Source organism: Delphinapterus leucas, chromosome 15, assembly GCF_059928025.1.
Source record: "Delphinapterus leucas isolate spDelLeu-1000000601 "Yukka" chromosome 15, BTC_Dleu_Yukka2, whole genome shotgun sequence".
Taxonomy (NCBI): Eukaryota; Metazoa; Chordata; class Mammalia; order Artiodactyla; family Monodontidae; genus Delphinapterus; species Delphinapterus leucas.
In genome coordinates, this window is record NC_143143.1 from 28,513,926 (window position 1) to 28,540,981 (window position 27,056).

The 27,056-nt window shown below is 43.5% G+C and overlaps 2 protein-coding genes across 5 annotated transcripts in view; both read left to right on the plus strand.

Moving 5' to 3' along the window:
* The window catches only part of ZC3H7A (zinc finger CCCH-type containing 7A), a 34,500-nt gene extending 18,579 nt beyond the window's left edge, over window positions 1-15,921 (plus strand). The window contains exons 10-23 of one of the 2 annotated variants that reach the window (XM_022552193.3): window positions 315-519; window positions 1,618-1,682; window positions 2,248-2,434; window positions 3,091-3,252; window positions 4,572-4,768; window positions 5,051-5,151; window positions 5,581-5,762; window positions 6,174-6,250; window positions 7,365-7,498; window positions 7,910-8,015; window positions 10,591-10,699; window positions 12,343-12,476; window positions 14,066-14,229; window positions 15,014-15,921. In XM_022552193.3, the coding sequence (XP_022407901.1) occupies window positions 315-519; window positions 1,618-1,682; window positions 2,248-2,434; window positions 3,091-3,252; window positions 4,572-4,768; window positions 5,051-5,151; window positions 5,581-5,762; window positions 6,174-6,250; window positions 7,365-7,498; window positions 7,910-8,015; window positions 10,591-10,699; window positions 12,343-12,476; window positions 14,066-14,229; window positions 15,014-15,203 (2,013 nt within the window). In that variant the 3' untranslated portion in view covers window positions 15,204-15,921. The remainder of the gene's footprint in view (window positions 1-314; window positions 520-1,617; window positions 1,683-2,247; window positions 2,435-3,090; window positions 3,253-4,571; window positions 4,769-5,050; window positions 5,152-5,580; window positions 5,763-6,173; window positions 6,251-7,364; window positions 7,499-7,909; window positions 8,016-10,590; window positions 10,700-12,342; window positions 12,477-14,065; window positions 14,230-15,013) is intronic. The other variant, XM_089896151.1, reaches the window with a different exon arrangement.
* Window positions 15,922-21,974: 6,053 nt separating this feature from the next.
* TXNDC11 (thioredoxin domain containing 11) overlaps window positions 21,975-27,056 on the plus strand; it is a 68,136-nt gene continuing 63,054 nt past the window's right edge. The window contains exon 1 of one of the 3 annotated variants that reach the window (XM_022552323.3): window positions 21,975-22,304. In XM_022552323.3, the coding sequence (XP_022408031.1) occupies window positions 22,063-22,304 (242 nt within the window). In that variant the 5' untranslated portion in view covers window positions 21,975-22,062. The remainder of the gene's footprint in view (window positions 22,305-27,056) is intronic. The other 2 variants (XM_089896152.1, XM_089896155.1) reach the window with 2 other exon arrangements.

The window sequence follows — 27,056 nt, forward strand, 5'->3', positions numbered from 1 at the left end:
CACAGTTCCTCTTTGATGAAGCCAGCTCTCACGTAGGGAATCCTATGGAAGTTCTGAAAATGAACCATGAACGTCTTATTTGGATTACAGCAATATTAGACATCACATATCCATCCTTTTTAAAAAGTAGGCTTGAGAAGAAATCAGCTCTGTAGCTTGGATTCTGCCACTGAGTCTTGATATTGATTTCAACTTTGTTATGTAACAAAATCACCCAGTGAAGTAATTTGTTTTTATATGCTGATATTAAAAGCAGTTTGGCCCACTTGGAACTGAGTTTCATGGACTTTAATCCGGTCTTGTTTCCTCTCCAGCCATCAGCCTTAGTCAGAGGCCCCCTCCCAACAGCCAGCGTCGCTCCGAGCATCCCCTTCTCAGCGTCTCTTTTGGGTGCCTTGCCCATCGGTGCGAGGTATGCGCCTGCACCCTCCTTCTCGGAGCTGTATCCGCCTTTGACTTCATCCTTAGAAGATTTCTGTTCTTCTCTAAATTCATTTTCAATGAGCGAATCCAAACGAGGTAAGACTCCAGCCACTTATATAAACAGTTAACAGTTCATTTTCTAAAAAAGACAATTTGGTTTGACTGTTGTTTAACTAACTCCAGATAGTTGGTACTTGAATTATTTTTATTGTAGCTGAAAATACATTGTAGTTCTAAAATCTAAACCCTCCTGTTTTAAATTCACCTGGACTTAACTGTGCCATTGTGGAGATCAAGAATCAAAGCCCTGAGAGTAGGAATGTGTGTGGCACTGGTTTTTTTATAGGATAGTTTGTTAAGCTGGGTGTCTATTGTTTTGGGGGTGAAATGACTTTTAATGTGTTCTCTAAAAAAGGGATACCCCATCTAAAGGGTCTTGAAGGCAGGTTATCCTTTTAAATTCTGAACTAGGCAAATACTTAGTTAAGACTAATTTAAAATCAGTGTTTAAAATGATAATAGGTCCATCTATTTTAGGCTTCATCCATTGAGCTCAGCAAAGTATGCCTGGTGCCTTAGTTTTGCAAGGGATTGCTGAGGTTTTGGCCTGACTCCTGTTTCTGTAATCCTAGGCTTAATATATACTTTAAACAATAACAATAAAAATCTTCATATTTTTGTGAGGCTTTGTTATGGTTAAAGGGATAAAAATCAAAATAATTGATTTAAAGATTGACAACTGAAGAAACTAAAATTTGTGGGAGACAGAAGGGCAGAGAGAAGGTAACTGAGTGGTAGACTAAGAAAAAGAAAGTAATTGAACTTTATTGATTTTCTTAATGTTATGATGAATTCCTGCTTCATATGTTCAAAAGGAGAGGCTCCTTTCCCATTTTGAATACGCATTATTTTCTTAGTCTTTTTAACAGTCCCACTTGGTAGGCCCTGCCTTAGCTTATGTCTCTGAAAATCACTTTTTATCTAAATTTGTTTGTCTAAGGGTTATTTATGCCCTTGGTTTCTAGAGGAGAGGAAAGACTCCATAGCCCTCTTTGGTGTCAATCATGAGCAAGAAAGCTTCTTGGAATTGGGATGGGAAAATAACGTGGGAAGCCACAGTTAGCTACTAAGCCCTGATGTTCTTATTACATGATTAGAATGAAAAGGTCTGTTGAAGTTTTTTTATTATTTTAGATCTGTCCACCTCAACTTCTAGAGAGGGAACACCGCTTAACAACAGTAATTCTTCCCTTTTACTTGTAAGTGCCACTTCCTCTTTTGTAAATACGTCGCTTAAATTGCAAATAGGTCTTTTACTTAAGTAACTGAGTTATTTGAATGAACGTGACCAATCTCCCTGAAGTTTTGTGTGTGCTGTGGGAAAGAGTGCTAAAATAAGACTCTTCTGGAACATCCAGTAATAAATGCTTTGTGTTTAAGGCTGGATCTGTCATAGCAAATTAATCACAATCGTAGGCAGTGTAAGAGGCTTTAGCACAGCTTGAACGACAAGGAAATACAAAATCAGGGCGTGAAAAACGTGTTGGCTGATGAAGCAGAACAACTACCCGTCACTTATAACAACTCATGGAGCATCCAAAAAAGCGGGGGAGGGGCCTAGAGACCCAAAAGAGAGGAAAATGTAGAAGGAAATGGTTTTTAAATAGAAACGCAGTAAGGGCAGAATAGTCCCAACTTCAGTCTGTGCAGAATGTCTTATTTTTCAGATGCATCTGTTTCCTTCTTTAGTGATAGTGCAATATTTGTTGGCTGTTTTTTGTTTTTTTTGTTTTTTGTTTTTTGTTTTCTTAATTCTTCTTGCAGATGAATGGACCAGGCAGTTTGTTTGCTTCTGAGAGTTTCCTGGGAATGTCAAGTCACCCTAGGAATGACTTCGGAAACTTTTTTGGAAGTGCAGTAACTAAACCACCTTCTTCAGTGACCCCAAGACATCCCCTTGAAGGAACCCATGAACTGAGACAAGCTTGCCAGATCTGTTTCGTAAAATCAGGTCAGGACCAAACAAAGGAGCAGACAGGATTAAAGCAGTCAGTAACCTGAGAGTTCTTAGGAATTTGTAGATACCTGTGGAAACACCAGCCCTTGTGATTCTTCAATCTCTGAGTTCTTTCTAAAGAAGCAGCAGTTATTGATTAGGGACCTTTGGAGTCTAATAGGATAGGCCGCTGCTCTCCTTTGATAAAATTTTATGTATAGAATCACATGGAATAGAATATTTACCTGACCATAATGTTTGTGAAAATTAAAGTACTTTCTGTTGGATTATTTCATATCTTTACCCCTAAGTCAAGTGATACGAACACAATTTATTCTAAACTCGACCCAAGTTAATTTTCTTTCTTAGTTGCTTATTTAAATGCGTTCTTTACCTTTAAAAGCTATCAAAACTCCTATGCTAATAGTTAAATAAGGGTTATGTTTTGGGAAGACTGGTGTTTTGTCCTGATCTTTGTTTTGTCTGACAAACAGCACGAAAGGCAAAAGTTACTTCCATAGCTTGTTTACATTTGGGGGTTATGAAGATGGGATTTTTAAATGGGAATTTAATAATCATAATCCATCTGCTCACATCTGCTTATAAATGTGCCTGTAAAATGAAATGATACTTTTTGTGCATATGAGCAATCCTTTTTACATCTTTTTCAGGCCCTAAGTTAATGGATTTCACTTACCATGCTAATATAGATCATAAATGTAAGAAAGATATTTTAATTGGTAGGATAAAGAATGTTGAAGATAAATCATGGAAAAAAATACGTCCAAGACCAACAAAAACAAATTACGAAGGACCTTATTACATATGTAAAGGTATATGCTATAATTACTTAATTGGTGTACATCGCCTAAGCGGGAAATGATTTGCTACATTTGTTATAATGGTTCCAGTATTACTGTAACTAAAAGTGTTTTAGATAGTTAACAGAAAGTTCCTTGGATTGAGACATTAGTATTTTTTATATCATTTTCACCTTTGTTTTTAACTTGCTGTCTTGTGGGTGTTTTATAGTTATTTATGGAAATGGGGATTTCCCCAGGTTTTAAACAGAAAACTATCTCAAACTTTGGGTTCTCTGACATGGTCTAAACAGAATCAGAACACTGAACTAAGGCTTTGAAAATGTTGCTCTTTTAAGTTATTTTTGAGAGAACTTAGTATTTTCATTTTTATCAGACCACTTCACCTGAACGAGCTTTGAATGTACCTAAATGACTTTTCAAACTTAGGTGGAGTACATCCGGGTATCAAGGCTTTTTTTTCCCTGTCTGAAATAAAAATAATTTAGAATTGTGGTGCTGGTTTTTTGGTTTCTTTTTTAAGAGTTAATACCATCCCTACATTGTAATATGCGTATCATGGTTTGAAGCTATCCATGAAGTGTTATAAAAATTCAAGTGATGCCCTAAGCGTGTTGTTTTTAAAAAAAAAAACAAAAACTTTTCTGATATTTTGTTGTTGTTGTCATAAATTCATTCATTTGTTTATTTATTTTTGGCTGCGTTGGGTCTTTGTTGCTGCGTGTGGGCCTTCTCTAGTTGCGGCGAGCGGGGGCTACTCTTTGTTGAGGTGCGCGGGCTTCTCATTGCGATAGCTCCTCTTGTTGCAGAACACGGGCTCTAGGTGCGCGGGCTTCAGTAGTTGTGGCACGTGGGCTTCAGTAGTTGTGGCTCGTGGGCTCTAGAGCGCAGGCTTAGTAGTTGTGGCACACGGGCTTAGTTGCTCCGCGGCATGTGGGATCTTCCCGGACCAGGGATCGAACCTGTGTCCCCTGCATTGGCAGGCGGATTCTTGCTTTTTGTTTTTTGGTTTTTTTGCGGTACGCGGGCCTCTCACTGTTGTGGCCTCTCCCGTTGGGGAGCACAGGCTCCGGACGCACAGGCTCAACGGCCATGGCTCACGGGCCCAGCCACTCCGCGGCATGTGGGATCTTCCCGGACCGGGGCACGAACCCGCGTCCCCTGCATCGGCAGGCAGACTCTCAACCACTGCGCCACCAGGGAAGCCCTGGCAGGCGGATTCTTAACCACTGCTCCACCGGGGAAGTCTCCCTAAGCGTGTTTAATATTCATTGGCTTTGAAAAAACAACGGTCTGCGTTTTAAATGTCTTTTAATTCCCTGTCTTTCTAGATGTTGCTGCCGAGGAGGAATGTAGATATTTGGGCCACTGCACATTCGCTTATTGCCAGGAAGAGATAGATGTCTGGACGCTAGAGCGAAAGGGAGCATTCAGCAGGGAGGCTTTCTTTGGTGGCAACGGAAAGATCAACCTTAGCGTGTTCAAACTGCTCCAAGAGCATCTTGGAGAATTTATATTCCTTTGTGAGGTACTTTATCCATACCTTACTTTCTGCCGTGAAATTGGTGGTAGCTTCCTACCCGCAAGCCCAGAAGTATCAAGTACTTAGCTCTGGTCCTGCCATATGATAAAGCATCTGCTCAGCAATGGTAGCCACTGCTATTATCCAAAAGAATACTGTTAAGACTTCGTACTTACTGAGTGTTATTTGGTGTAAGCATTGTAATGTATAGGTATGTACATCATAAGCATGGCACGGAAGTTCTATCTCATATTATGTTTTCATGATAATTCTTCTTCTCTGTTTCAGAAATGTTTTGATCATAAGCCTAGAATGATAAGTAAAAGAAACAAAGATAATTCTACTTCTTGTTCTCATCCGGTTACAAAGCATGAGTTTGAAGACAATAAGTATGTTGGTAGTTTCTAATTTTTATAGTGACAACACAGAGTCTCTTTTTAGATCCAAATAAAACCGGAGTAGTATCCGCTCAGGCATTCCCCCTCCCCTTTTGTTGTTGTTTTGAAAGATGGTGACTATTTTTAAATGGCTGATAGGTTTTGCTGAGAATTTTAAAATGAATTATTTAATTGAAATTTAATACAGAAAAGCAATACTGATTTATAGCTTCTCATGACGTGGATTTAGGTATCTTATAGCTTAACATATAATTATCCCCTCCCCTCCCCAGTAAAACAATTGCATACAGTGATTTATTTTTTCTGATAAAGATTTAACATGTATTTTCAGTCTAGAACTTTACATTTTATATGTGTATGTACATTTCTTTTAAAGCTATGGCAGAACAATAGTAAAGTGTCACTCCCTTTTCCTCTTAGGTGCCTTGTCCACATTTTGCGAGAGACAACAGTAAAATACTCCAAAATACGTTCTTTTCATGGTCAATGTCAGCTTGATTTATGCCGACATGAGGTTCGATATGGCTGTTTAAGGGAAGACGAGTGCTTTTATGCACACAGTCTTGTAGAATTGAAAGTCTGGATATTGCAAAATGAAACAAGTAGGTTTGTGTGTGATTGAGAAATGTCTCCCCAAGAGCGTCAGGGTTTATGAAGTGGTATTGGAGACCCTTCTCCAACAACTTGGTGTGGCAACACTGTTGATTTTATCCTGAGCTTTAAACCATGTAGTCACTTCATCTTTAGAGTGGCTTATTTTGAGTGTGGTCTTGTATAAGTAACTGCTGATACAAGTTCATGTATGAAGTATGGAATTGTGAGGAAGAAAGATTCCTCGGAAGACACCAAGAGCTATATTTGTAAATATTCCATTTTGAAGGAATAATGTGATGTTCATTCTTGGCAACAGATTATGCCAAGTGGGGTTAGTTAAAGAATCGAGTCTGACTGTGCCTAGATTGGTGGCCTGTTATTGTGTAGAGGACCTAAAAAAAGGCTTCTGCGTTTCCCAGGTATCTCGCATGATGCTATTGCCCAGGAATCTAAACGATATTGGCAAAATTTGGAAGCAAACGTACCTGGAGCTCAGGTATTTTTTCCTGTGTACTTTCTGCATTTGGGATCCTTTCTGGAACGGCCTAATTGATGTTAGTTGTTGGCAGATGCAGTTAAAACTTACATACAGTCCAGTTACTTTCTTAAAGTTTATTGAGTTGATTAATTTTTTTTAAATTTATTTATTTAATTTTGGCTGCATTGGGTCTTCGTTGCTGCGCGCGGGCTTTCTCAAGTTGCGGCGAGCGGGGGGCTACTCTTCGTTGCAGTACACGGGCTTCTCATCGCAGTGGCTTCTCTTGTTGCAGAGCACGGGCTGTAGGCGCACGGGCTCAGTAGTTGTGGCATGTGGGCTCAGTAGTTGTGACTCGCGGGCTCTAGAGCACAGGCTCAGTAGTTGTGGCGCACGGGCTTAGTTGCTCTGTGGCATGTGGGATCTTCCCGGACCAGGGCTCGAACCTGTGTCCCCTGCATTGGCAGTCGGATTCTTAACCACTGTGCCATCAGGGAAGCCCCAGTTGAGTAATTCTTAATGTGAAAAAAAAATTCTGAATTTTAGTTGATCATATAAAAGAAAAAAAGGCATCCCATAATACCCACCAAGCATGTAGGATAGGGAATTCCCCGGAGGTCTAGTGGTTAGGACTCTGTGCTTCCACTGCACGGGGCACGGTTTCGATCCCTGGTTGGGGAACTAAGATCCTGCAGGCCGAGCGGCATGGCCAAAAAAAGACTGTAGGATACAGTTTTCTTATTCAGCTTAATTGGCAAAACAGTTGGGGTCTCGCGCTGTGGGGATCCTTGGAATAAGGAAGGTGGATTGTGTTTGTAGTTTTGCTTACCGCCCAGCCAAACTGCTTTACCCAACTACCCTCCTTCCCCTCCCTGCCAAAAATCCTAGTCATTAACTCCAAAGCTGACTTTCATAAATTGAGGTTTGGCATCTGTAATCTGCTTTTATCATATTCTCTTGCATTTGGGTGGAGAACTGGAGATTTTAGGTATCAGATCATATATATATAGTGGTCAAATCATCAAAGCAGACAAAAACGGAAATTGTATGCTATTATGAAAGAAAATGCATGGTGATTGTGTTCTCAGAAAACTGGTTTTCTGTTAAATTAAAACTGATCTTTTAATTATTTAAGGTACTTGGCAATCAAATAATGCCTGGATCCCTTAACATGAAGATAAAATTTGTATGTGCTCAGTGTCTGAGAAATGGTCAAGTCATTGAACCAGACAAAAACAGAAAATATTGTAGTGCAAAAGCAAGGCATTCGTAAGTAGTGTGTGTGTGGAAATAGTGCCTGATCATAATGATCTGTTTCATGGGTGTAAAATCATGCATATAAGAAAAAAGATTAAGACTTTGAAGAGAGCAAAGGAAAGTAGACAATTTAGGAATAATTGCAGAGCAAAAGGGAAGAGATTTTTAGAACTTAGTAGCTAAGAATTCTGCACACAGTTCAAGTGTTTTGCCTGTATTTCATCATTTCCGTGTTTAGGATTCGTAGGGAATGTTTGTTTATAATTATCGACAGGAAATGAAATGACAGAATCATAAGGCATTTCTTTTAGAAGGGTTGAGGAAAAAAATCTCTGGTCCTTTAGGTACAAACTTTGTACCTGCCCCTTTATATTATGCCTTTGCCAGTGTGTTTTTGTTTTTTCTGAACTCCATTTTTCTTAGGTGGACCAAAGATCGTCGTGCGATGAGAGTGATGTCTATTGAACGTAAGAAGTGGATGAACATCCGTCCTCTCCCCACAAAGAAACAAATGCCTTTACAGTTTGATGTACATACGTAATTTTTAAGCCACTTTTTTTTTTATTAGGCATTTCAAATCATTAGAAAGTAGTAGTAATTCAGATGGAAACTGGTACCCTTTAAATAATGCTCATCATGTTAATGAAATCGAAGTGGTCCTTTCGTTTTCCTTCCCCTTTTGAATATGTGGTTCTGGGACAGTCTTTAGATTGATTGGAATCGTATGAGTTACTGAGGAAAAGTAAGTAGACAATGAACTAGAGAAAAGTGATGGTCATGGCTCAGCTTATTTTCCAGATGAATTACTTTGGGAGCAAATGGGAGAGAATTTCATTTAAATTTGATTCCTCAACTTTGCTGTCAAACCCAGGGCCTTCCGTATTATTATGGATGCTGTTGATGAGTTATTTTTATCACACCTGTTTCCTTTCACTGAAGCAATGGATGCTCGCTAAGGGATGCCCAACATTATAGGATTTTCTTGAAGTCACCCAAAGGAGAAACGCTCCATGTTAGAGCAATATGTTCCTCAGAAGCCCTTAGAATGAAAACACCAGACCGACTTAATGTGTGGGCAGCATTTCACTCACTAGGTAGCACGTTTCAACTTGGTCCCCCGGTGCCTTACGTGGTCTTAAAGATGATTGTCTGGGCAAAGCCCTGGAGCTGGCCCAACTTGCCTCTTCACAAGAGAGAGGGTCTGGAGGGATTTCACTGTGCAAGGGACACTTGGAGCTGACAGGGCGGAAATTTTCTGCCGCAGCGGAGGAAGTATGGAGAGAGTCTTTTGCCCAGAGAAGCAGTGCAGGTGGATTGCAGAATCCCCATGTAATGAGGCTCCCTCTCCCAATTGCCAGAGAGTTGAGAAAGAGGAGGGTTAATTTCCCATCACCCAGGGTACCTTGCTTTTTGTAAAACTTATACAAGTTATAAGGACAGTCTTTGAAGGAGGTGGTGTGTTTGTGTTTATCCACAGTGGTTTCAGCCCCAGATTTGGGTGATTTAATCCGTGGGTTATGTGGGAGGGGAGGAAGGTTTATTGGAACCATTGATATCTTGTGCTTCAAAAGATAGTGGAGATTATGGGCGTATTCCTCAAAACTTTGCTAAGACGACTGGGAACAATTCTAGCTCATGAGGCAGCTGCCTAGGACCACTGATTATTCTCTCATCTTGTACATGGTGTTCTACCTTGCAATGTTACAGGAGCTTATTTCCTCTTTTTCCTACCATACTAGGTATTGCTAAGGGATCCTTCTTCTAAAAGAAGAAATAGTACTCTGTGTTTGTATGTGCGTAGACAGTGTGGTGAGGTGGAGAGAGCATGTGCTTCAGAGTCTGCCCGAAGGGCAAGTTACTCAGCCTCAGTTTGCTCATCTGTAAATGAGAATAATTGCATCCTAGGGAAGATACAGGAGATGGTGTTGTGTAAAAACCCAGCACAGAGCGGCCTTCTCCTTTATTTTCTCTTCTCCCTGCTCCTTATCGTTGAGTTTTGAAAGACGATGGTAAATGTCTACCTAGTAATACCTAAGTACTTATTGGGGATTGACTGGGAAAAGAATATAATACAGTCTATCACAAGAATGTTTTGTTGACTATTGACTTCATGCAGAAAATTGTAAGGGTTGCAGGGGTGGGGGTCCCTGACGTTGGTCCGAGGGAGGAAAGGAGCAGTGTTAAGTGTTGACTGCTTCTTGATTTTTAGTGAAAGTCAATGCTAAGCATCTACTATTACGTAACCTAATATATAGGGCCAACTCCTGTTGAAACACGGATAAATTAAAATAGGCTAACAATTAATTGTACTAGGATTTATGCTCTATAAAGACAAGTACATTGATGATACCTAAGACTGAGCTCTTGGTGACGGCGGTTTTCCTAGTTCTTAATAGTCATGGGTCTTAGGGGAGTCTGTGTTCTGCTGATTGCTCTCACTTTATTTTCCTACCAGTATACACTGTATTTACTCTGTAAAGTAAAAATGCAAATAACCAGAAGAGGTATTATTTGAACGCTGTATAACTGGATGGCCTGGTTAGTGGAATAATTGTCTTTGAACAATGCATAGCTAGTGAATGATGGCCAAGATTAGCTGCCAGTATTGGTGATAAGTAAATGTCCAAGAGATTTTTTCTGACACTGTTTAGTACCTTTGGAGGAGTCTGCAGTTTCTTTATCGCTTCCCAAGCGCTGACCAGGGAGGCATCCTGGGTGTCAGGTAGGGGAGAGTAGGATCCTTCAGACTGAGGGGGCCAGAGACTTGCATTGCAGAGGTAAAATGTTCTGCTGTGTTAAAAGCAGATACTCTGAATCAATGAGTTTGTTGACACTTCCTTGTAAGAAAATGTTCCATATTCCAGTTTCATACTTAACTTTCTTTTGGAAATTTTCTTTTGAAAAGTTTTGAGACAGAAAGCTTAATATCATCTCATGTATTGGGGGCTTATAGTCAATTTGAATAGAAGCAAATTAATCTCCTTTTAAAATTATGTTCTCGGCATCAGCATGGATAATAATATTTATTTTGCTTAAATGTAAAAATTAGGCAGTTTTACTAAGTGTACTCTGTCTTAAAGCATGTTCCTGTTTTTCTAATACAGCTGTGCAATCATATTGCTTCTGGGAAAAAATGTCAGTATGTTGGAAACTGTTCCTTTGCTCACAGTCCTGAGGAACGAGAAGTGTGGACCTACATGAAAGAGAACGGGAGTAAGTTGATGATTAACCGTGGCCTTGACACCCGTGAAATCTAGCTTGCCTGAAAGTCTCTTTCCTCTCTGTGAATATGCCAACTTACTGTGCACACAGAAAGCAGTCTGCGTTCTAAACCATTATACCATTTTATCAGTGAAGCAGAGTCTGACCTCCGATCATGTTTGCTTAGGTCAGATTCAGATACAAATACATAGGTCAGCATCCTCTGATGTCATAGGCGTGACTCATGGTCTGGGGAAGTTCATTCCTTCCATGAGCTCCTTTTGTGAACTGTCACCCCTGAATTAATCAGGTTATAATTGGAGGTCTCTTCAAGGAGCCCTTACTGGTAGAACAGGCCCAGATTCAAAGGCCCGAGGAGAGAACGTTTGTCTTGGTCAAACGTCAGGTTTATTGTGAGAGCCTTTGAGAGGAGCCTCAGACAAACTTTCACTTCCAACCAGAAAAGGTTTTGCTACCAGGATTATTGTTCTTCAGTCTTAAGTAAACTGATGGAAATTTACCGACTGCTTAAGATCTGTGATCTCTGGATTACAAGAAGCCATCTGATTTAAGCATGTCACCTATCGTATTTCAGCCATGTAAAAATGCAGTGACTTGTGTGGACAGGACTCCTTCTTGCTTGGAGTGGGGACATAGAGTTGGGCCTTACTGAAGGTGTCCTTGCAAATCAGGGCTCTTGCAGTGATTCCTGCTACCACTGGTCTGAAGGAAGAAGAATTTCCTAGTTTACCTCTAATCTTAGAAACACTTAGGTAGGCAGTAAAGCCGAGTTTTGACCAGATCCTCATTACCAGATTTTTTTTTAAACTCAGTGGCTCTCAACTGGGGATGGATTTTGCCACACACACACCTCTCTCCCCTTGGGGACACTTGGCAATGTCTGGACATTGTCATGACTTGTAGGGCTGTGCTACTGGCAGCTAGTGGGTAGAGGCTAGGGGTGTTGTTAAACATCCTACACGCACAAGGTTGCCACCGACAGCGAAGAGTTTTCTGGCTCAGAACGTTGGCGGTGCTGAGGTTGAGAAACCGTGGTTTTATCGCTTGATGGTAATGCCAGCTACGCTTGTTCCAGTAGCTTGCAGCCACTGCCCAGCACCTGGTCATGGCTGTGTTGTTGTAAGTTGCACCCCAGCATGTCGGTCTTCTGGGACTGCGGCTCAACTGATAGGCTCCCATCAGGGTCAGAACCTCGGTCCTTACAGTAGGTTTCTCAGTAGACAGTGAGGAGCTGTGTAAGTAGCCTGTGTGGTTACAGCAGCGGTAGCAAGTGTTTAACGTGGGGCATCGTGAAGCCGTGCCGAGGCTTTCCTTTTCAGCAATGCCCTTGAAATGGTTTCTGAATTTTAAACACCCCCATAGTGTCTTGCAAATGCAGGGGGAAGTTAATCTTGAAGACTAACTATTAAAAAGAAAACTAACTTTTGTGGTCTTACAGTCCTGAACTTGGTTCTTACCCCGAGAGTCTGGAAATGGACTGTCTCTCCATGTCTAAATACGATCAGTTTCCATTGAGCCCTCTCAAGTTTCTTTTGAAAATTGCACCGACTGATACCGAAAGAGTGCGTGTTCTTGTGTGTATTTAAATGGCGTATTTAAATATTTGCTGCTGAAAGGAGTTCATTTTTCTTTAGTACAAGATATGGAGCAGTTTTATGAACTCTGGCTAAAGAGCCAAAAAAATGAGAAAAGCGATGATGTAGCCAGTCAGTCAAACAAAGAAAATGGAAAACAAATTCACATGCCGACCGATTACGCGGAAGTCACTGTAAGTACCCCAGGTTGGTGCCCCTCACCTTTGCTTCCAGGCCTTTCTTTTCTTTCCCACCTTCTCCAAAATCTGGCTCCGTCGCCCCCGCTCTGCCCTCCCCCTTATCTCCATCTTCTCTCCGTGCTGGCTCTCCACTGTTTTTAAGTCTCTTCATCCTAAAAATGGCTTTCCTGGATCTTCTTTCCAACTCTGGAGCCAGGAAATTGTGAGTCTGAGTCCTGCTTCCCTCTCCTTACTAGCCTGTGACACTGGGCAGGTTACTGAACGTCTCTGAGGGGGCTGCTTGTGATGGAGCCACGAAGTGTGATGAGCCTGCGGGTTTATCCCAGTGCTGGGCCACGGAAAGTGCTCAGGAAATGTGGGATCCCCCCTCCCCCAAGTCCTCTTGTTCTCTTATCACCATCCTGCAGTCTGGCCTCTGCCTCTGGGTTCTACAGAGACATTTAGTCACCTGTGGTCTTTTACTGTTTTGTCTGTCTTTTAAATGTTTCAAAACAGTGAAGGGGGTAGTATAATGACTGTCTTGAGCCCACCATCCCAGGTGAACCGATGTTAGTTTGTTGTGTTTGCTTCTGTAAAGTAAATAAAATGTCACAGGTAAAGTTGGAACCCTGGTTGTCCCCCTTTCCCAGAGGGACCAGATCCAGTGTATATTTTTCCAGGCCATGTTTACATATCTTGGACTGTTTATTCCTAACCTATTGCTCTGCCTGCCATGTTGTTTTTAAACTAACAGGCGTATGCGTTACTCTGCTCCTTGTGTCTTGTTTTGTTTTTCGTCCCCTCTCCACATTGAGTCATTCAGATGTGGGTCATGGACACGTCTTTGTGCACGATACGCCCTGTGAACTCTGCTTTCTCTGCCAAGGCTCAGCACTGATCCCCTCACCACCTTTTCTTAAGTACTACCAGGGTTTCCAGAGCCAGGGTCACCCCAACTTGCTGGGTCATGAGGTTGACCTGTCTCTGCGAACCTGTCCTTACCCAGTGTTACAGGGCATTTGGGAAATAGTCAATACTACTCAAACACTGCATGCTTGCATATGTGGAAGCACAGGGTTCCTAATGTGTGGGTCTCTGCCCCCAGGGTGGTGTCTTCCCAGCACGTGTACTTCCCTGGCCCCTGGCACAAGTCCTGGCCCATAGTAGGGGCTCAGTTCATGTGCAAGGATCGAGTTGCTCATCCTTCTGCAGTGAGCGAGTCCCGGGTTTTCACATCCTCTCTGCTTTCCCTCGTGGTATTAATCCTCCCCGGAATCCTTGTTTGAACCTGGCCCCTTGTCCTGCCGACAGACTCCCTTGTTTGCACACCAGCTCCTTGCCAGAGACTGCCTGGACCCCTGGCCCAGTCCATCGCCCCCTGCTCTCTGCTTTCTGTGTGCTGGCCACCCTCTCCTTGGTCCTGCTTTTGACTTGGAGTTTTATGTTCTCACCCAGCTTCCCCCACTGGACGGGCTCCCCAAGAGTAGAGTCTGGGTCTTAGGTGGAGTCGTTTCTAGTTGTTCTGGTGCCTGAACACATGTGACCCGTCAGGGGCCACACAGACAGCAGCCACTGACGGGATGCGTGTCTTCCGTGCACTCTAGGTGGACTTCCACTGCTGGATGTGTGGGAAGAACTGTAACAGTGAGAAGCAGTGGCAGGGCCACATCTCCTCAGAGAAGCACAAGGAGAAGGTTTTCCACACTGAAGATGACCAGTACTGCTGGCAGCACCGCTTTCCAACAGGATATTTTAGTATTTGCGATAGGTACGTGGGTCTCTTCAGTTTCCCACATGAAAACTGCTGACCTTGTGAGTAGACAGAGTATCTGGGTGATAAAATCTTCTAATCCTGGATGCTTGGATTTGAGCTCAAAGTTTAGTTGCTCCTTGAACATTTCTTCGCTCTTCTGCGTTACATGAAAAGATTCACTAGTCTGCCGGTACTGGTGTGAAAGTCTTAAAGATAACCAAATAGGGAAATAAGTTCTTTCAGGCTTGCCCAAACGATCTCTGAGATGGCAGTGGAGATTCTCTGACCCTTCACAATAATCTTTCTCGTAGTAGATGTTCATCAGTTTTGAAACTGCCTTTGAATTATATTCCAAGTATAAATCTGGAACTTTCTCAGGTCAAAGGAAAATATTAGTATTTTAAGTTTACTTAGAAAATTTTTCAGTGAAAAGCTAGATCATTTTGAATTGCTCCTCATTTTGTTGTTGCTGTTTCTATTTGACTTCCAAACTTAGATCCATGTGATACAGAGAATTATTGAAGATATTTTTTACTTGCTGCCCCTTCTGATTTCTTTCCACTGCATCAAGGAGCATAGTCTTTTTTTCCCCAGCAATCTGTATTTTTCATTAAATAGTGCATTTAAATAGTTTAAAGTACTAATTATTGTAGATGTCAAGGCAATAAAATATTCATTTTTCTAGGATTAAGATTTCGAGCTAAAAGTTTAATGCAAACCATAAAGGTAGTGAAGAGCACATTTTAAAGATTTTTACAAACAACTGGTGGACGCTTACCAAGCTGACTTGTCCTAACAGGTATGTGAATGGTACCTGCACAGAAGGAAGCAGCTGTAAATTTGCACATGGCAATGCTGAACTTCATGAATGGGAAGAGAGAAGAGATGCCCTAAAGATGAAGCTCAACAAAGCACGAAAAGATCACTTAATTGCCCCCAATGATAATGACTTTGGAAAATATAGTTTTTTGTTTAAAGATTTAAACTAATATGTTGGCTTTTATGTATGTTACCTAATCAGAGCATTGACCAGAAAAATTGAAAGTGTTGTAAGGCACGTAGCAGAGGAGCTGCAGATTTTCTGCTTGTATTGGCGTCTCTCGTCCCTCCTGAGCAGCAACCCACAGTAGGTAGGAAAACGGGCTGTTTGACAGGTCTGGCCAGGCTCTCACGGCATCAAATGGCAAAGTGACCGCTACTGGTTGCCATCTGTTGAACAGACTTTTGGATGAATTGTGTTGGGGAAGAGGGTAAGGTTATGTTGAGGATGACTTCTTGAGTTGGTCCTTCAGATAAGAATCACGATGGTGAGAGAGAAACACTGTACTAGGATCAGAACACATGATGGATGAAGTTCTTCACATGTTTTAAGAGGAATAAATTTGTCTAATATAATAAAGTTTGCTACTTATCTGTATGTAGGTTGCTAAAAAGGATTTTCTTAACTCAGATTTTAAGCCAAATAACCATTTAACACTAGTATATGTTAAATGGGGTATTTTTCTGTATTTGTATGTTTCACTATAATAAGGGAATTGAGGATAATGTGCATTGAGAATATTTTGAAAAATAATCCGTTGACTCAAATTTTATTTCTTGGTCTTTTGCTGTTTAAATGATGATTTTGAAAGATTAAACTTGTACTGTTGGTATTGTGTAGTGTATGGACCAATACTGCCCGTAATAAAGACTTTATATATAGATGTCTTTCATTTTTTTGGTGTGGTCCTTGCCAGTTCCTTAAAGACTTGTTAAAACTGGGTACTAAAATCACAAGGTTAGTTTTTTGTTTGTTTTTTTTTTTTTTTTGGCCGCACCGCTCGGCTTGCGGGATGCCAGTTCCCCGACGACCAGGGATCGAACCTGGGCCCTCAGCAGTGAAAGCGTGGACTCCTAGGCACTGGACTGCCAGGGAATTCCCTAGATTTTTTTAAAAAACACTTTCATTTAAGCAATTAATGACAGAAGGCAAATTAGAGAGACATGGCAGCAACTTTCACTCTGTCCCGCTCTCCTCCGATTCAGGTTGCTAAGAGGCTTCTCTTATTGACTGACATGCTAACCCCTCTGGGGGCTCTTCTGTGTCTCATTCAGATGAATGCCCAGCAAGGGGACACACGGTCAGCTAAGACGTGGGCTGTGGGATTCCACAGACACGACTGTTTAGCACAGCGCCTTCTATAGGGCCATTTTGGTTGTTGAAAGACCACTGAAGGTGTGGTCAGGACGGGCTGGCAGAGACAAGGAAAGGGCTGAGCTGTCCTGAGACCCAGATCTACTCCTGACCTGGTGAGCTAGGGAGAAGAGTCACCGTCAGGGTTTGGGGGCCGCCACCTCATGAGGACACTGCCAGTGCAGAGTCCCTGTTGGGGGTGGGAGTCAGAAGGAAGGGCTGATGGACTCGAAAGTCACTTCTTCATGACAACTTTGAGTCAGTGGGGTTTGGGGCAAACAGAAAAGGGTCTTTGTTCAGTGCGAGTCCAGCCTGGGTCGGGGGAGCATGGCTGCAAGTAGAGAGATGAGAGAGAAGCAGTGCCTTCAGCAGAACCAGAGGCTGCAGAGTGAAAGGCAAGCCCAGGGGACTCCTTGAAGACCGCAGGAGACTGGTTTCCCTCCATGAATGGAAGCCAGTTAGGACCAGTTTTATTTGGCAGGTGCGTTAGCAGTGTATCTTATTTGCCAAATAAGTAATCTGTTTCTGTAGAGCAGACTGGCAGTGTTATCATTCTGCTGGGTCTCCCTAGTCTGATAGCCTTTATGATGTTTTTCTTCTCCATCCTTCCAAACTCCTTTTATCCTTTTTTTCCAGGGAGAATAGATGTTAAAAAGCTGTCTCTGGTGCTCTGTTTTAGCTTGCAGTTTAACAAGTTGGTTGTCTTAACCTTTGGAATCTAGGCTAGAAACTTAAAGTTTGACCGGTCAAGACGAGAATTGTTTGTTTTCCACACCCACATCCCCACCTCAAATTCTCGGTGCCTGGGCTTTTTTGTAGTTCTCTGTGCTCTGAACTATCCTTTCAGTAAATTTCATTTCTGCCTAAATCATCCAGTTTTTTGCCTCATTTCGGCTAAGAACCCCCCTGGCCACAGCCTTGGTCTCAGCATCAGGAAGTCAATGCTAATTATTCCACGGTGAAGTCACACCTCCACCCTAGAAGCGAAGAGGAGAACGAGGTGTGAGGGGGGGAAAAGGGCAAGAAAAAAAAAGTATGAAAGAGCAAAACCCGAATATTAACAGCAGACAAGACTAATAACTGGCATGTCTACTTGGACATGTTTATCTCCATATCTCCTCCAGGGTGGACTTTTTTCAACATTTAACAAATTGAGATGCAATTTTTATAACAAAAGTTTTACCATTTTAAAGTACAAATCCATGGTTTTAGTAGATTCCAAATGTGCTATAATCACCACAATGAATTTTAGAGTATTTCATTACCTGAAACCAAACCAAACCAAACCCACACCCTAGTCTACCCACTCCCCTTGCTTTTCAAGCTGTAGGCAACTGCTCAACTGCATTGAGCCACAACTAATGAGCCCATGTGCCACAACTACTGAAGCCCGTGCGCCTAGAGCACTGCTCCACAACAAGAGAAGCCACCGCAATAAGAAGCCCGCGCACCACAACGAAGAGTAGCCCCCGCTCGCCACAACTAGAGAAAGCCCACACGCAGCAACAAAGACCCAACGCAACCAAAAAATAAAACTAAAAAAAAAAAAAAAAACAAGCATTAGATGTTTTATACATATATATGCTATATATATGTATATATACGTACAATGGAATATTAGCCATAAAAAAATGAAATATTGCCATTTGCAGCAACATGGATGGGCCACAGGATATTATGCTTAGAGAGCTAAGTCAGAGAAAGATAGATACTATATAATATCCATTATATGTGGAACCTAAAAATATAATACAAATGAATCTATACAAAACAGAAACAGACAGACACAGAAAACAAACTTACGGTTACCAAAGGAGAGAGGGAGGGAGGGAAGGAACAATTAGGAGTATGGGATCAACAGATACAAACTACTATACATAAAATAGATAAGCAACAAGGATTTACTATACCTTGTATATAGCACAGGGAATTACCCAATATCTTGTAATAACCTATAATGGAACATAATCTGCGAAAAAACACTATGCTGTACACCTGAAACTAACACAATACTGTAAATCAACTGTACTTCAACTTCTAAAAAATTTAGTTGAAACTACAGAATGTAAAATATGGGTTTTCTTGTGTAAGAAACACTGACAGAATACCAAACCAGAGACTCAGATTTAAGGAAACTGGTGAGTGACTTCCCTGGTGGCGCAGTGGTTAAGAATCCACCTGCCAATGCAGAGGACATGGGTTCGAGCCCTGGTCCGCGAAGATCCCACATGCTACAGAGCAACTAAGCCCGTGTACCACAACTACTGAGCCTGCGCTCTAGAGCCCGTGCTCCACAAGAAGAGAAGCCACCGCAATGAGAAACCCGCGCACCACAACGAAGGGTAGTCCCCGCTCGCCGCAACTAGAGAAAGCCCACACACGGCAACAAAGATCCAACGCAGCCAAAAATAATAAATAAATAAAGTTATATGTCTAAAAAAAGGAAACCGCTGAAAGGACAAAGTAGAATAAAATATTTGAAGCAAGTGATACTGAGTTACCATAGTAACTCACTTTTAAAAATAACCAAATTTGGCTTAGACACAATAGAAATGAGACAGTTAAAAAGACAGAATTACAAAATTTGGGGCAGGGGAAAAATGATTATTAGCACACGAAAAAAAAGACTCTGATTAAGAAAAAAAAATTAATTAACAAGCATTATTTCTCTCCGATTCTAAGAAAAGGATTAATACCTGGGAAAAATATATGTAATCTTCCCCCTGCCCCCTACTCAAATGCCACCACCTTGATCATGGTATAAAAAGTGGTGGCCATGAAAGCTCAGATATTGGTTGATGTGGACTTGTTAGGGCTGATATAGCCTTGAAGAGCAGTGCAGCCTGACCCAGATGGCCTGGTGTAATCCGAAATGAATTTATCATTGTTTCAGGAGAACACCTAGGGCCAGAGCAGCAGCCAGATGTCTAGAAAGAGAATAGTAAAGGAAACATCCTTTTATTGATCCAGGGTGGTTTCCTGGCCTGAAAGACGCCGCCCTGCATTGCCATAAGATATTGTGGGTCTCATGAGATAACCCACAGGCAGCAAAAGTACTTTGAACCTTATAAAGGCCTGTGCAAACGACAGGTGTCTTACGGAAGAGTAGTGTGGATTCTGTTCTAGCAACCTACAGTGAATGGGTACTGGTGACTTCGGACCATATTTGTTTTTGTTAGTAATATACTATGTAACTCAAATCTACACAAAGAAATCAAGAGAACTAGAAACGGTAAATAAGGTTAATATTATTTTAAAAACTAGAAATACATTTTTTCTCTTCTAGCTTCTTCCAATAAGATTATATAAAACAATAATGTAACACTATATTATTCAGTTTGTAGTAGATTAAAAAAAGAGTAATAATAGCATAAAAAAGGGAGGAGGAAACGGAGCTGTACTGGAGCAGTTTCCCTATCTTACTGAAATTAAGTTAGTATAAATCTGAAGTAACTAAAAAAAAAGTTTTAAATCACTAAAGGAATTAATAATGTTTTAGAAAAGATCCACTTAATACAAAAGAAGGAAGTAAAGAACAAAGAGATGTAGAAACCAAAGAGCAAAATGGCAGGTGAATATGAGCTACCATGTTGGACCTCTGCGGTTAACACACTTAATGCTCTGGGTCACCTCCGAAGGTGACCATTCATAGCACATTTTACATCCCTGGAAAATCTGCACCGGGGTCATGCAGCTGGCTTGCGGCACAGGTAGGGTCTCATCTCCTGTTTTTTTTGTTTTTTTGCGTGGCATCATACTGCCTTAGTTCCCTCCGAGTTTTATCTGCCTGGTTTGTAGTTATTGACAACGGAAGTCGAGTCTAGATCTGTGGCCCCAGCAATTTGGTAATTACGGACATTGTCTTAGCTCCAGGTACACTTGTCCCAGGGAAACAATCCCTTCCTGTCACTCTCAACTCATATTTCATCCTTCTCCGACTTGTTTTTAATCACAAAAACTTATTTAGAGGGACTTCCCTGGTGGCGCAGTGGTTAAGACTCTGCCTGCCACTGCAGGGGACATGGGTTCAAGTCCTGATCCAGGAAGATCCCACATGCCACAGAGCAACTAAGCCTGTGCGCCACAACTACTGAGCCCATGTGCCACAACTACTGAAGCCGCATGCCCAAAGCCCATGCTCCGCAACAAGAGAAACCACCACAATGAGAAGCCCGCGCACAATGAGTAGCCCCCACTTGCCAGAACTAGAGAAAGCCTGCGCAGCAACAAAGACTCAACGCGGCCAAAAATAAATTAAAAAAAAAAAAACCACTTACTTAGAAAGGACCTAACATTTAGAGTCACAGAGGATTTAGAGTCGACAGTGGGTCGCTGGAGCGGCTTGTTAACCTTGCCTTTGAGCCTGAATTCCTCACCTACTAGCTTTGTGGCCGCAGTCACGTGGCTTTCCCAAACCTCGGTTTTCGCATCTGTGAAGTGAGTACAGGCTGTACAGACCCTCCTCCCAGGAGTGTGATGTAGGGACGTGGTGCTCAGGCGCACAGCACTTCACTGGTGCAGGAAATGGACACTGGGAGACGACAGTCACTAAAATTTGAGTACTCACTATGGGCCCGGCAGTTTCCATCAATGACCTCATTTAATTCTCAAAGCAAGGCTTCCCTGGTGGCGCAGTGGTTATGAATTCGCCTGCCAATTCAGGGGACACGGGTTTGAGCCCTGGTGCGGGAAGTTCCCTCATGCCGTGGAGCTACTGAGCCCATGTACCACAACTACTGAGTCTGCACTCTAGAGCCCACGAGCCACAACTACTGAGCCCGTGTGCCACAAGTACTGAAGCCCGCTCACCTAGATAGAGCCCGTACTCCGCAACGAGAAGCCACTGCAATGAGAAGCCCACGCACTGCAACAAAGAGTAGCCTCCGCTTGCCGCAACTAGAGAAAGCCTGTGCACAGTAACGAAGACCCAACACAGCCACAAATAAATAAAATAAATATATGTTTAAAAAAATCCTCAAAGCAGCTCTGTGAGGGTGGTACTGATATCACCCCCATTTTACAGATGTGTAAACGGAGGCCGTAACCTCTCCCGCCTCACTCCTGGATCCGCGGGCACTTCTCGCCTCTGTACGTGTTTTCCTTTCATTAAGCGGGGACAGTAAATGGCACCTACATCCTCTGGAGCCTGTAGTGATATTTGCAGACACGACTGCTGTCACCATCACGGCTCTTTAAACTCAAGGAGCCAAGCGGGAACTCCCTGTAGCCCGGGTCTGCCGAGGTCTGCGCCGGCTGTATGCAGGGATAGGAGTGGCCGGACGCTAGGCGCCGGCGCCTGCGCAGACTCAGTGGACTGGGTACCGGAGCGAGCAAGTGGCTACGGCGGCTTCGGCGCATACGTCAGGGACGGGGGCGGGGCCTGTTGGACTACGCCGCGGCTGCCCCGCCGCCAGCGGGGAACGGATCCGCGCAGACTCCGTAAGCGAGGGGGCGTGGCGCTATGGGGGCGGGGCTGATGGGCGGTGTCCACGCAGCCTTTCGGTGGGGGCGGAGCCGCCTGCGCGGGGGCGGGTGCCGCGGCTGCGGCGAGGCTGACGTGGACCGTACGGGTTAGCTGGCTCGGCGAGTTGCGGGATTGGGGAGCGACGGGCCGGGCCGGGCCTTCGGGCCCTTGGCGGCGGCGGCGGTATAAAGCCGGCGACGGGGAGCATGTAATGTCGGAATGCGGAGGCCGCGGCGGCGGCAGCAGCAGCGACGACGCCGAAGACGAGGGTGGCGGTGGCGGCGGCCCCGCGGGCTCCGGCTCCCTCAGCCCGGCCCCGGCTGCTTCCTCAGAGGGCCGGCTCCGCCGCGGGCTGCGCGGCGCCTCTCTCATGGCGCGCCGGCGGCCCGAGCTGCTCTGCGGGGCCGTGGCGCTCGGCTGCGCGCTGCTCCTCGCACTCAAATTCACCTGCAGGTGAGGCGGCCCGCACCCCCGGGCCCGGCGCGCCCTCGGCCCGGCGGGCGGCGCGTAGCCGTCTTGGGCCTCGGGGTCGAGGGTCGTAGCGGCCTCTGGGGAAGTCGGGCCTGACTTTGCCTGGAGCGATGGACTTGACCCTCCTCCAGCATGCGGCCATGCCCGCCGCGTTCCTTCTCTCCGGCCAGCGAGCCCTAAGGCGAGGTTTTGGGGTGCTGCCCGGCGCCCCTTCCTCCCATTTTAATACCGAGGAAGGCGGGCCAGGTTCCGAGCTGCTTGTCAGCTGTTGGGGTTTCTTGGGGGTGCCCCTGTCACTTCTGCGGAGGCTGCAGGACCCTCATTTATCACCCATTTTGTTTCCCTTATGCCTAGGCTAGGCGTAGACAACCTTTAGCGTCCCACATGTTGACAATTCATGCACTCATCGATATAGCGATTATTTATCCGCACCTCTTGTGTGCGGAGCGCTCATCCAGGTGAGCGATGAAGATAAGAAGTCCCTGTTCTCCATTCCAGGGGGTGGTACAGACAGTAAATAAGAAAACTTAATATAGTTTTAAAGAGCTTCAGTAAGTGCTGTGCAGGGAATAGAAGCGAAGAGCGTGGGGCAGAAAGGCCTTCCTAAGGGAGCTAGGTAGGAAACGCACCCACGAAGGGGAAGGGGCCAGCATTGGGGAGATCTGGGGGAAGCGTCCAGGGGAGGGGAAAGAGCAAGTGCAAAGGTCCTTTGACCTGAGGCTGGACAAGGCTGGTGTTTTCCTGGAACTGGAAGGAAGGCCTGAGTAGGCTGGAGTGTAGTGAGCAGGAAGAGTGAAAGTTAATGTCTCTCTTTGGGAAAGTACACAAATAGAAAATTTACTTTAAATTTCAAGAGTACTTTTGGGCTCCCAAATCCACAGTGTATCTCCTGGGACTCCAATTTATAAATCTGTGGTGCCACTGACTGGCATATTGGCCACGAGGAAGATTTCAACTTGGAACATTTTTATTGAGTCTGTTAAAGACAATATGTGGCCCCTGTTGTCAAAGAGATGTCAAAGGATTGGGGATTGTAGTGGAAAGAAAATTATAATAACTATCATTGAGCATTTGCTATGTGCCAGGTGCTATACTACCAGCGGCGTTTCTCAGCCTTGGTACTGTTGATATCTTGGGTCAGATAATCCTTGTTGTGGCGGGCTGTCCTGTACATTATGGGATGTTTAGCGGCATCCCTGGCCTCTGCCTACTACATGCCAGTACCTACTACCTGCTCCTACTCCTCCACCCCACTGTGACAACCAGAAGTGTCTCCAGACAGTACCAAATGCCCTCTGGGGAACCGAATCGCCTGTTTGAGAACTACAGATTACATGAATGCATTTATTCTCTTAACACATGATCTGAGAGCCTAATATGGATCACTTAAGTCTCAATCCAGTGAAGTCTGGATATACATACTCTTACCCTTCCAATTTACACACGAAGGAGTGGAGCTTTGGTCGTGATGCAAAACTTGCCCCAAATCACATCCACCTAATAAGTGGCTGAACTGGAATTTGAATCCTTTATTGTCAGGAATTAGTCTCTTTACCTTGTTCTTTATCACGTCCTGCACAAGGAAATTAAAGTATTTTACAAGGTAGAATATTGCAAGGTAGTATTTGGATTCAAATTAGGAGGAGAGGTTTTCTCTCCTGCAAGGGTTGGGGGGCTTACTTGCATCACTTTGTCCATCTATAGTAATAACGTGCGGTGTTCGCTCTGAGAGAACAGGGCTTAGTAGATATGAAAGTGCTTTGAGATTTCAGGAAGATGGAAGAGTGTAAACCCAATTACTGGAGCAGACTGAGCAGGGTCCCCACCTACTTCAGGCAAGGAGAGTGAACCAGTGAACAGGCTGCTTGCCTGTCCAGCTTCTTTGTGTGCCACTGGCAAATTTCAGTCTTTTAATAGACTCAGATTGATTTTTTTAGAGTCTTCTTTGATGGAATTGTGTCATGATACTACTTTATCGCTCTACAACTGACTCTAACATTTCTGCCACTCTTTTCCTATTTTACTTTTAAGATCTTTGTGTTAATGAGGACAGAGGCTTAAAGGAGAGTAGAATTTTTTAAATTAATTTTTATTAATAGCTCCAGGCCTGAAATAGGTGACAGCACTCTTCACTGTCTTGCTGCTTAGCTGAGCTCAAATCAGATAACATTAAGAAAAGGTTGATTTGGGGTTGAAACACTATGAATAATTGTGCATTTCTGGGAACTTAAATCTCTGTGCTACCTGCTTTTCTGTGCATTGAATCTCCATGACTTCATCCTCACTTTCCTTTTACCCTGATTTGTGTGTGTTTTTTTGTGGGGGAATAAATTGTGAGTGTTTGTGTGTTTGTCTCTATTATCTCTATACGTATTTTGCTTTATATATTCATTTTGCTTTATTTCGTTTTGTAAGCTCAAAGCCGCTTCAGATCCTTTGGGAGGAAGTGTAGAGTATGAGTCTCATACAAAAATTGGGAGTTGCAACAGGCCTTCCTTGTTTGCAACCATCTCTTGAGTTTTTGGTGCCTGAGATTTACACTTCAAAGCTGCAGGAAATCTTTGATCTAGGTATAGTTTCTCAAAAACGAGAGCAAATTTAGGAGTTAAATGGAAACTCATGAATGTTTCTGTTGGGGCAGAGGCATATGTTTTCTCTGCCCTGGTTAATGTTTGTTTTTTGATGGGCCATGGGTTTATCTGGCTCATTTACTTGAGGAGCTGCTCTGAACATGCAGAGCAACAGTACTAAGTTGATGATTATCCTCTGTTTGATTGTCACAGACCTACATTTTCCCTCAGATTGCGTATCTGACTTTTAAGACAAAATTTGAATAGTACAAAAATAGTAACCTCCAAACAGGAGCATTTTGGACTTGCTGAGAAATGTGTCACTTATTCACTGCAAGACCTCCCTCCCCTCTGCATGACTGCCTTCTTGTCACTCAGGTCTTAGCTTAAGAGATACCACCCTGGGCTTCCCTGGTGGCACAGTGGTTGAGAATCTGCCTGCCAGTGCAGGGGACACGGGTTCGAGCCCTGGTCCGGCAAGATCCGACATGCTGCAGAGCAACTGGGCCCGTGAGCCACAGCTACAGAGCCTGCGCGTCTGGAGCCTGTGCTCCACAACAAGAGAGGCCATGACAGTGAGAGGCCCGCGCACCGCGATGAAGACTGGCCCCTGCTTGCCGCAACTAGAGAAATTTATCCGCGCAGAAATGAAGACCCAACACAGCCAAATAAATAAATTTATAAAAAAAGATACCACCCTGCCCACCACCCCATTGAGGAGCTTCTAGGTTTCCTGTCTCATCACTGTGTTAAATTCTCCACAGAACATGATCATTTTGTGTGGTTTTATGTTTGTTTACACGTTTGGTTGTTTGCCTGTCTCCCTCCCTGAGAAAGGAAGCCCCTTGAGAACATGTGCTCCCTCCTATAGCCTTGGTTCCTGTAGAGCAGTGCCTGAAGCACAGTAGCATTTGCTTACTGAACTTTTTTTTTTTTGAATTATTGTGTAAGTGACTGGTTTTCAGGCTATGAAGATATTTTACATAGACCTCCCTGATTGCAGAGTTAAAATGTTAGTGTGAGTGCATAAATAGGAGATTTGCATTTAATAGCAACCTTTAACAGCATTACTTTATGATGTTAATAATTTTTGGTTAAAATGGGGAAGTAATATATTTAAAACCGGCTTAACTCAGGAAGCTGACACCTTCTAGATGTAGAGAAGGGGGTGGACTCTTTTCCTCAAACTAAGTGACCCAAGGCTCTTAGAGTAGCTTAGGTCTTGGGTATTTGTGTGATTTCTCTTTTGATTCTAAATATCTGGCTGTCTGCTGCGTATCTCAGAGCTAGCAGCACATTCCTTCCTGTTCCTCCTCCTTTCTACTTTGCTATATTCTGAGAAACCAGATTATCAAGTTCATTTGCACGCGTGTAAAATTAGAACACAATTAGGTGTTCCTTAGAATCACCCCTAGTAAGGCAAATGGACCTTCTGACATTTGTATTTATTTATTTACTTATTTTTGGCTGTGTTGCTACGTGTGGGCTTTCTCTAGTTGTGGCGAGCGGGGGCTACTCTTTGCGGTGCAGTGGCTTCTCTTGTTGCGGAGCACGGGCTCTAGGTGCGTGGGCTTCAGTAGCTGTGGCATGTGGGCTCAGTAGTTGTGGCTCGCGGGCTCCAGAGCGCAGGCTCAGTAGTTGTGGCTCATGGGCTTAGTTGCTCCGTGGCATGTGGGATCTTCCCAGACCAGGTCTCAAACCCACGTCCCTTGCATTGGCAGGCAGATTCTTAACCACTGCACCACCAGGGAAGTCCCTGACATTTTGATTCTTTCAGATTGTCCTTAATAATATAATATACGTCTGTATGGATTTATGTTTAATTTGCTTTCACAAAGGTTCAAGTAAGGTGTAGGGTAGGTTTGTTCATTTCACAAATTACTGAACTTCAGAGTACTGGGAACTGCCAAACAGTGAGGATGTAACAGTGAAAAAGGGAGCCAGGATCCCTGCCCTCATGGAGTTAATAAACAGGTAAAATAAGTAAGTTACAGATTATGGTGAGGGCTATGAAAGCAACTTCTCAACGGGAAGCTGAGATAAAAAAGTTTGAGAGCCGCCTGCTTCTGGTAGACTCATCAGAGCAATCCTCACCAAGGAGGTGACACACCAGCAAAGCTTTTTGCTAATCAACTTCATTGTAGTATAATTTACATTCAGTAAA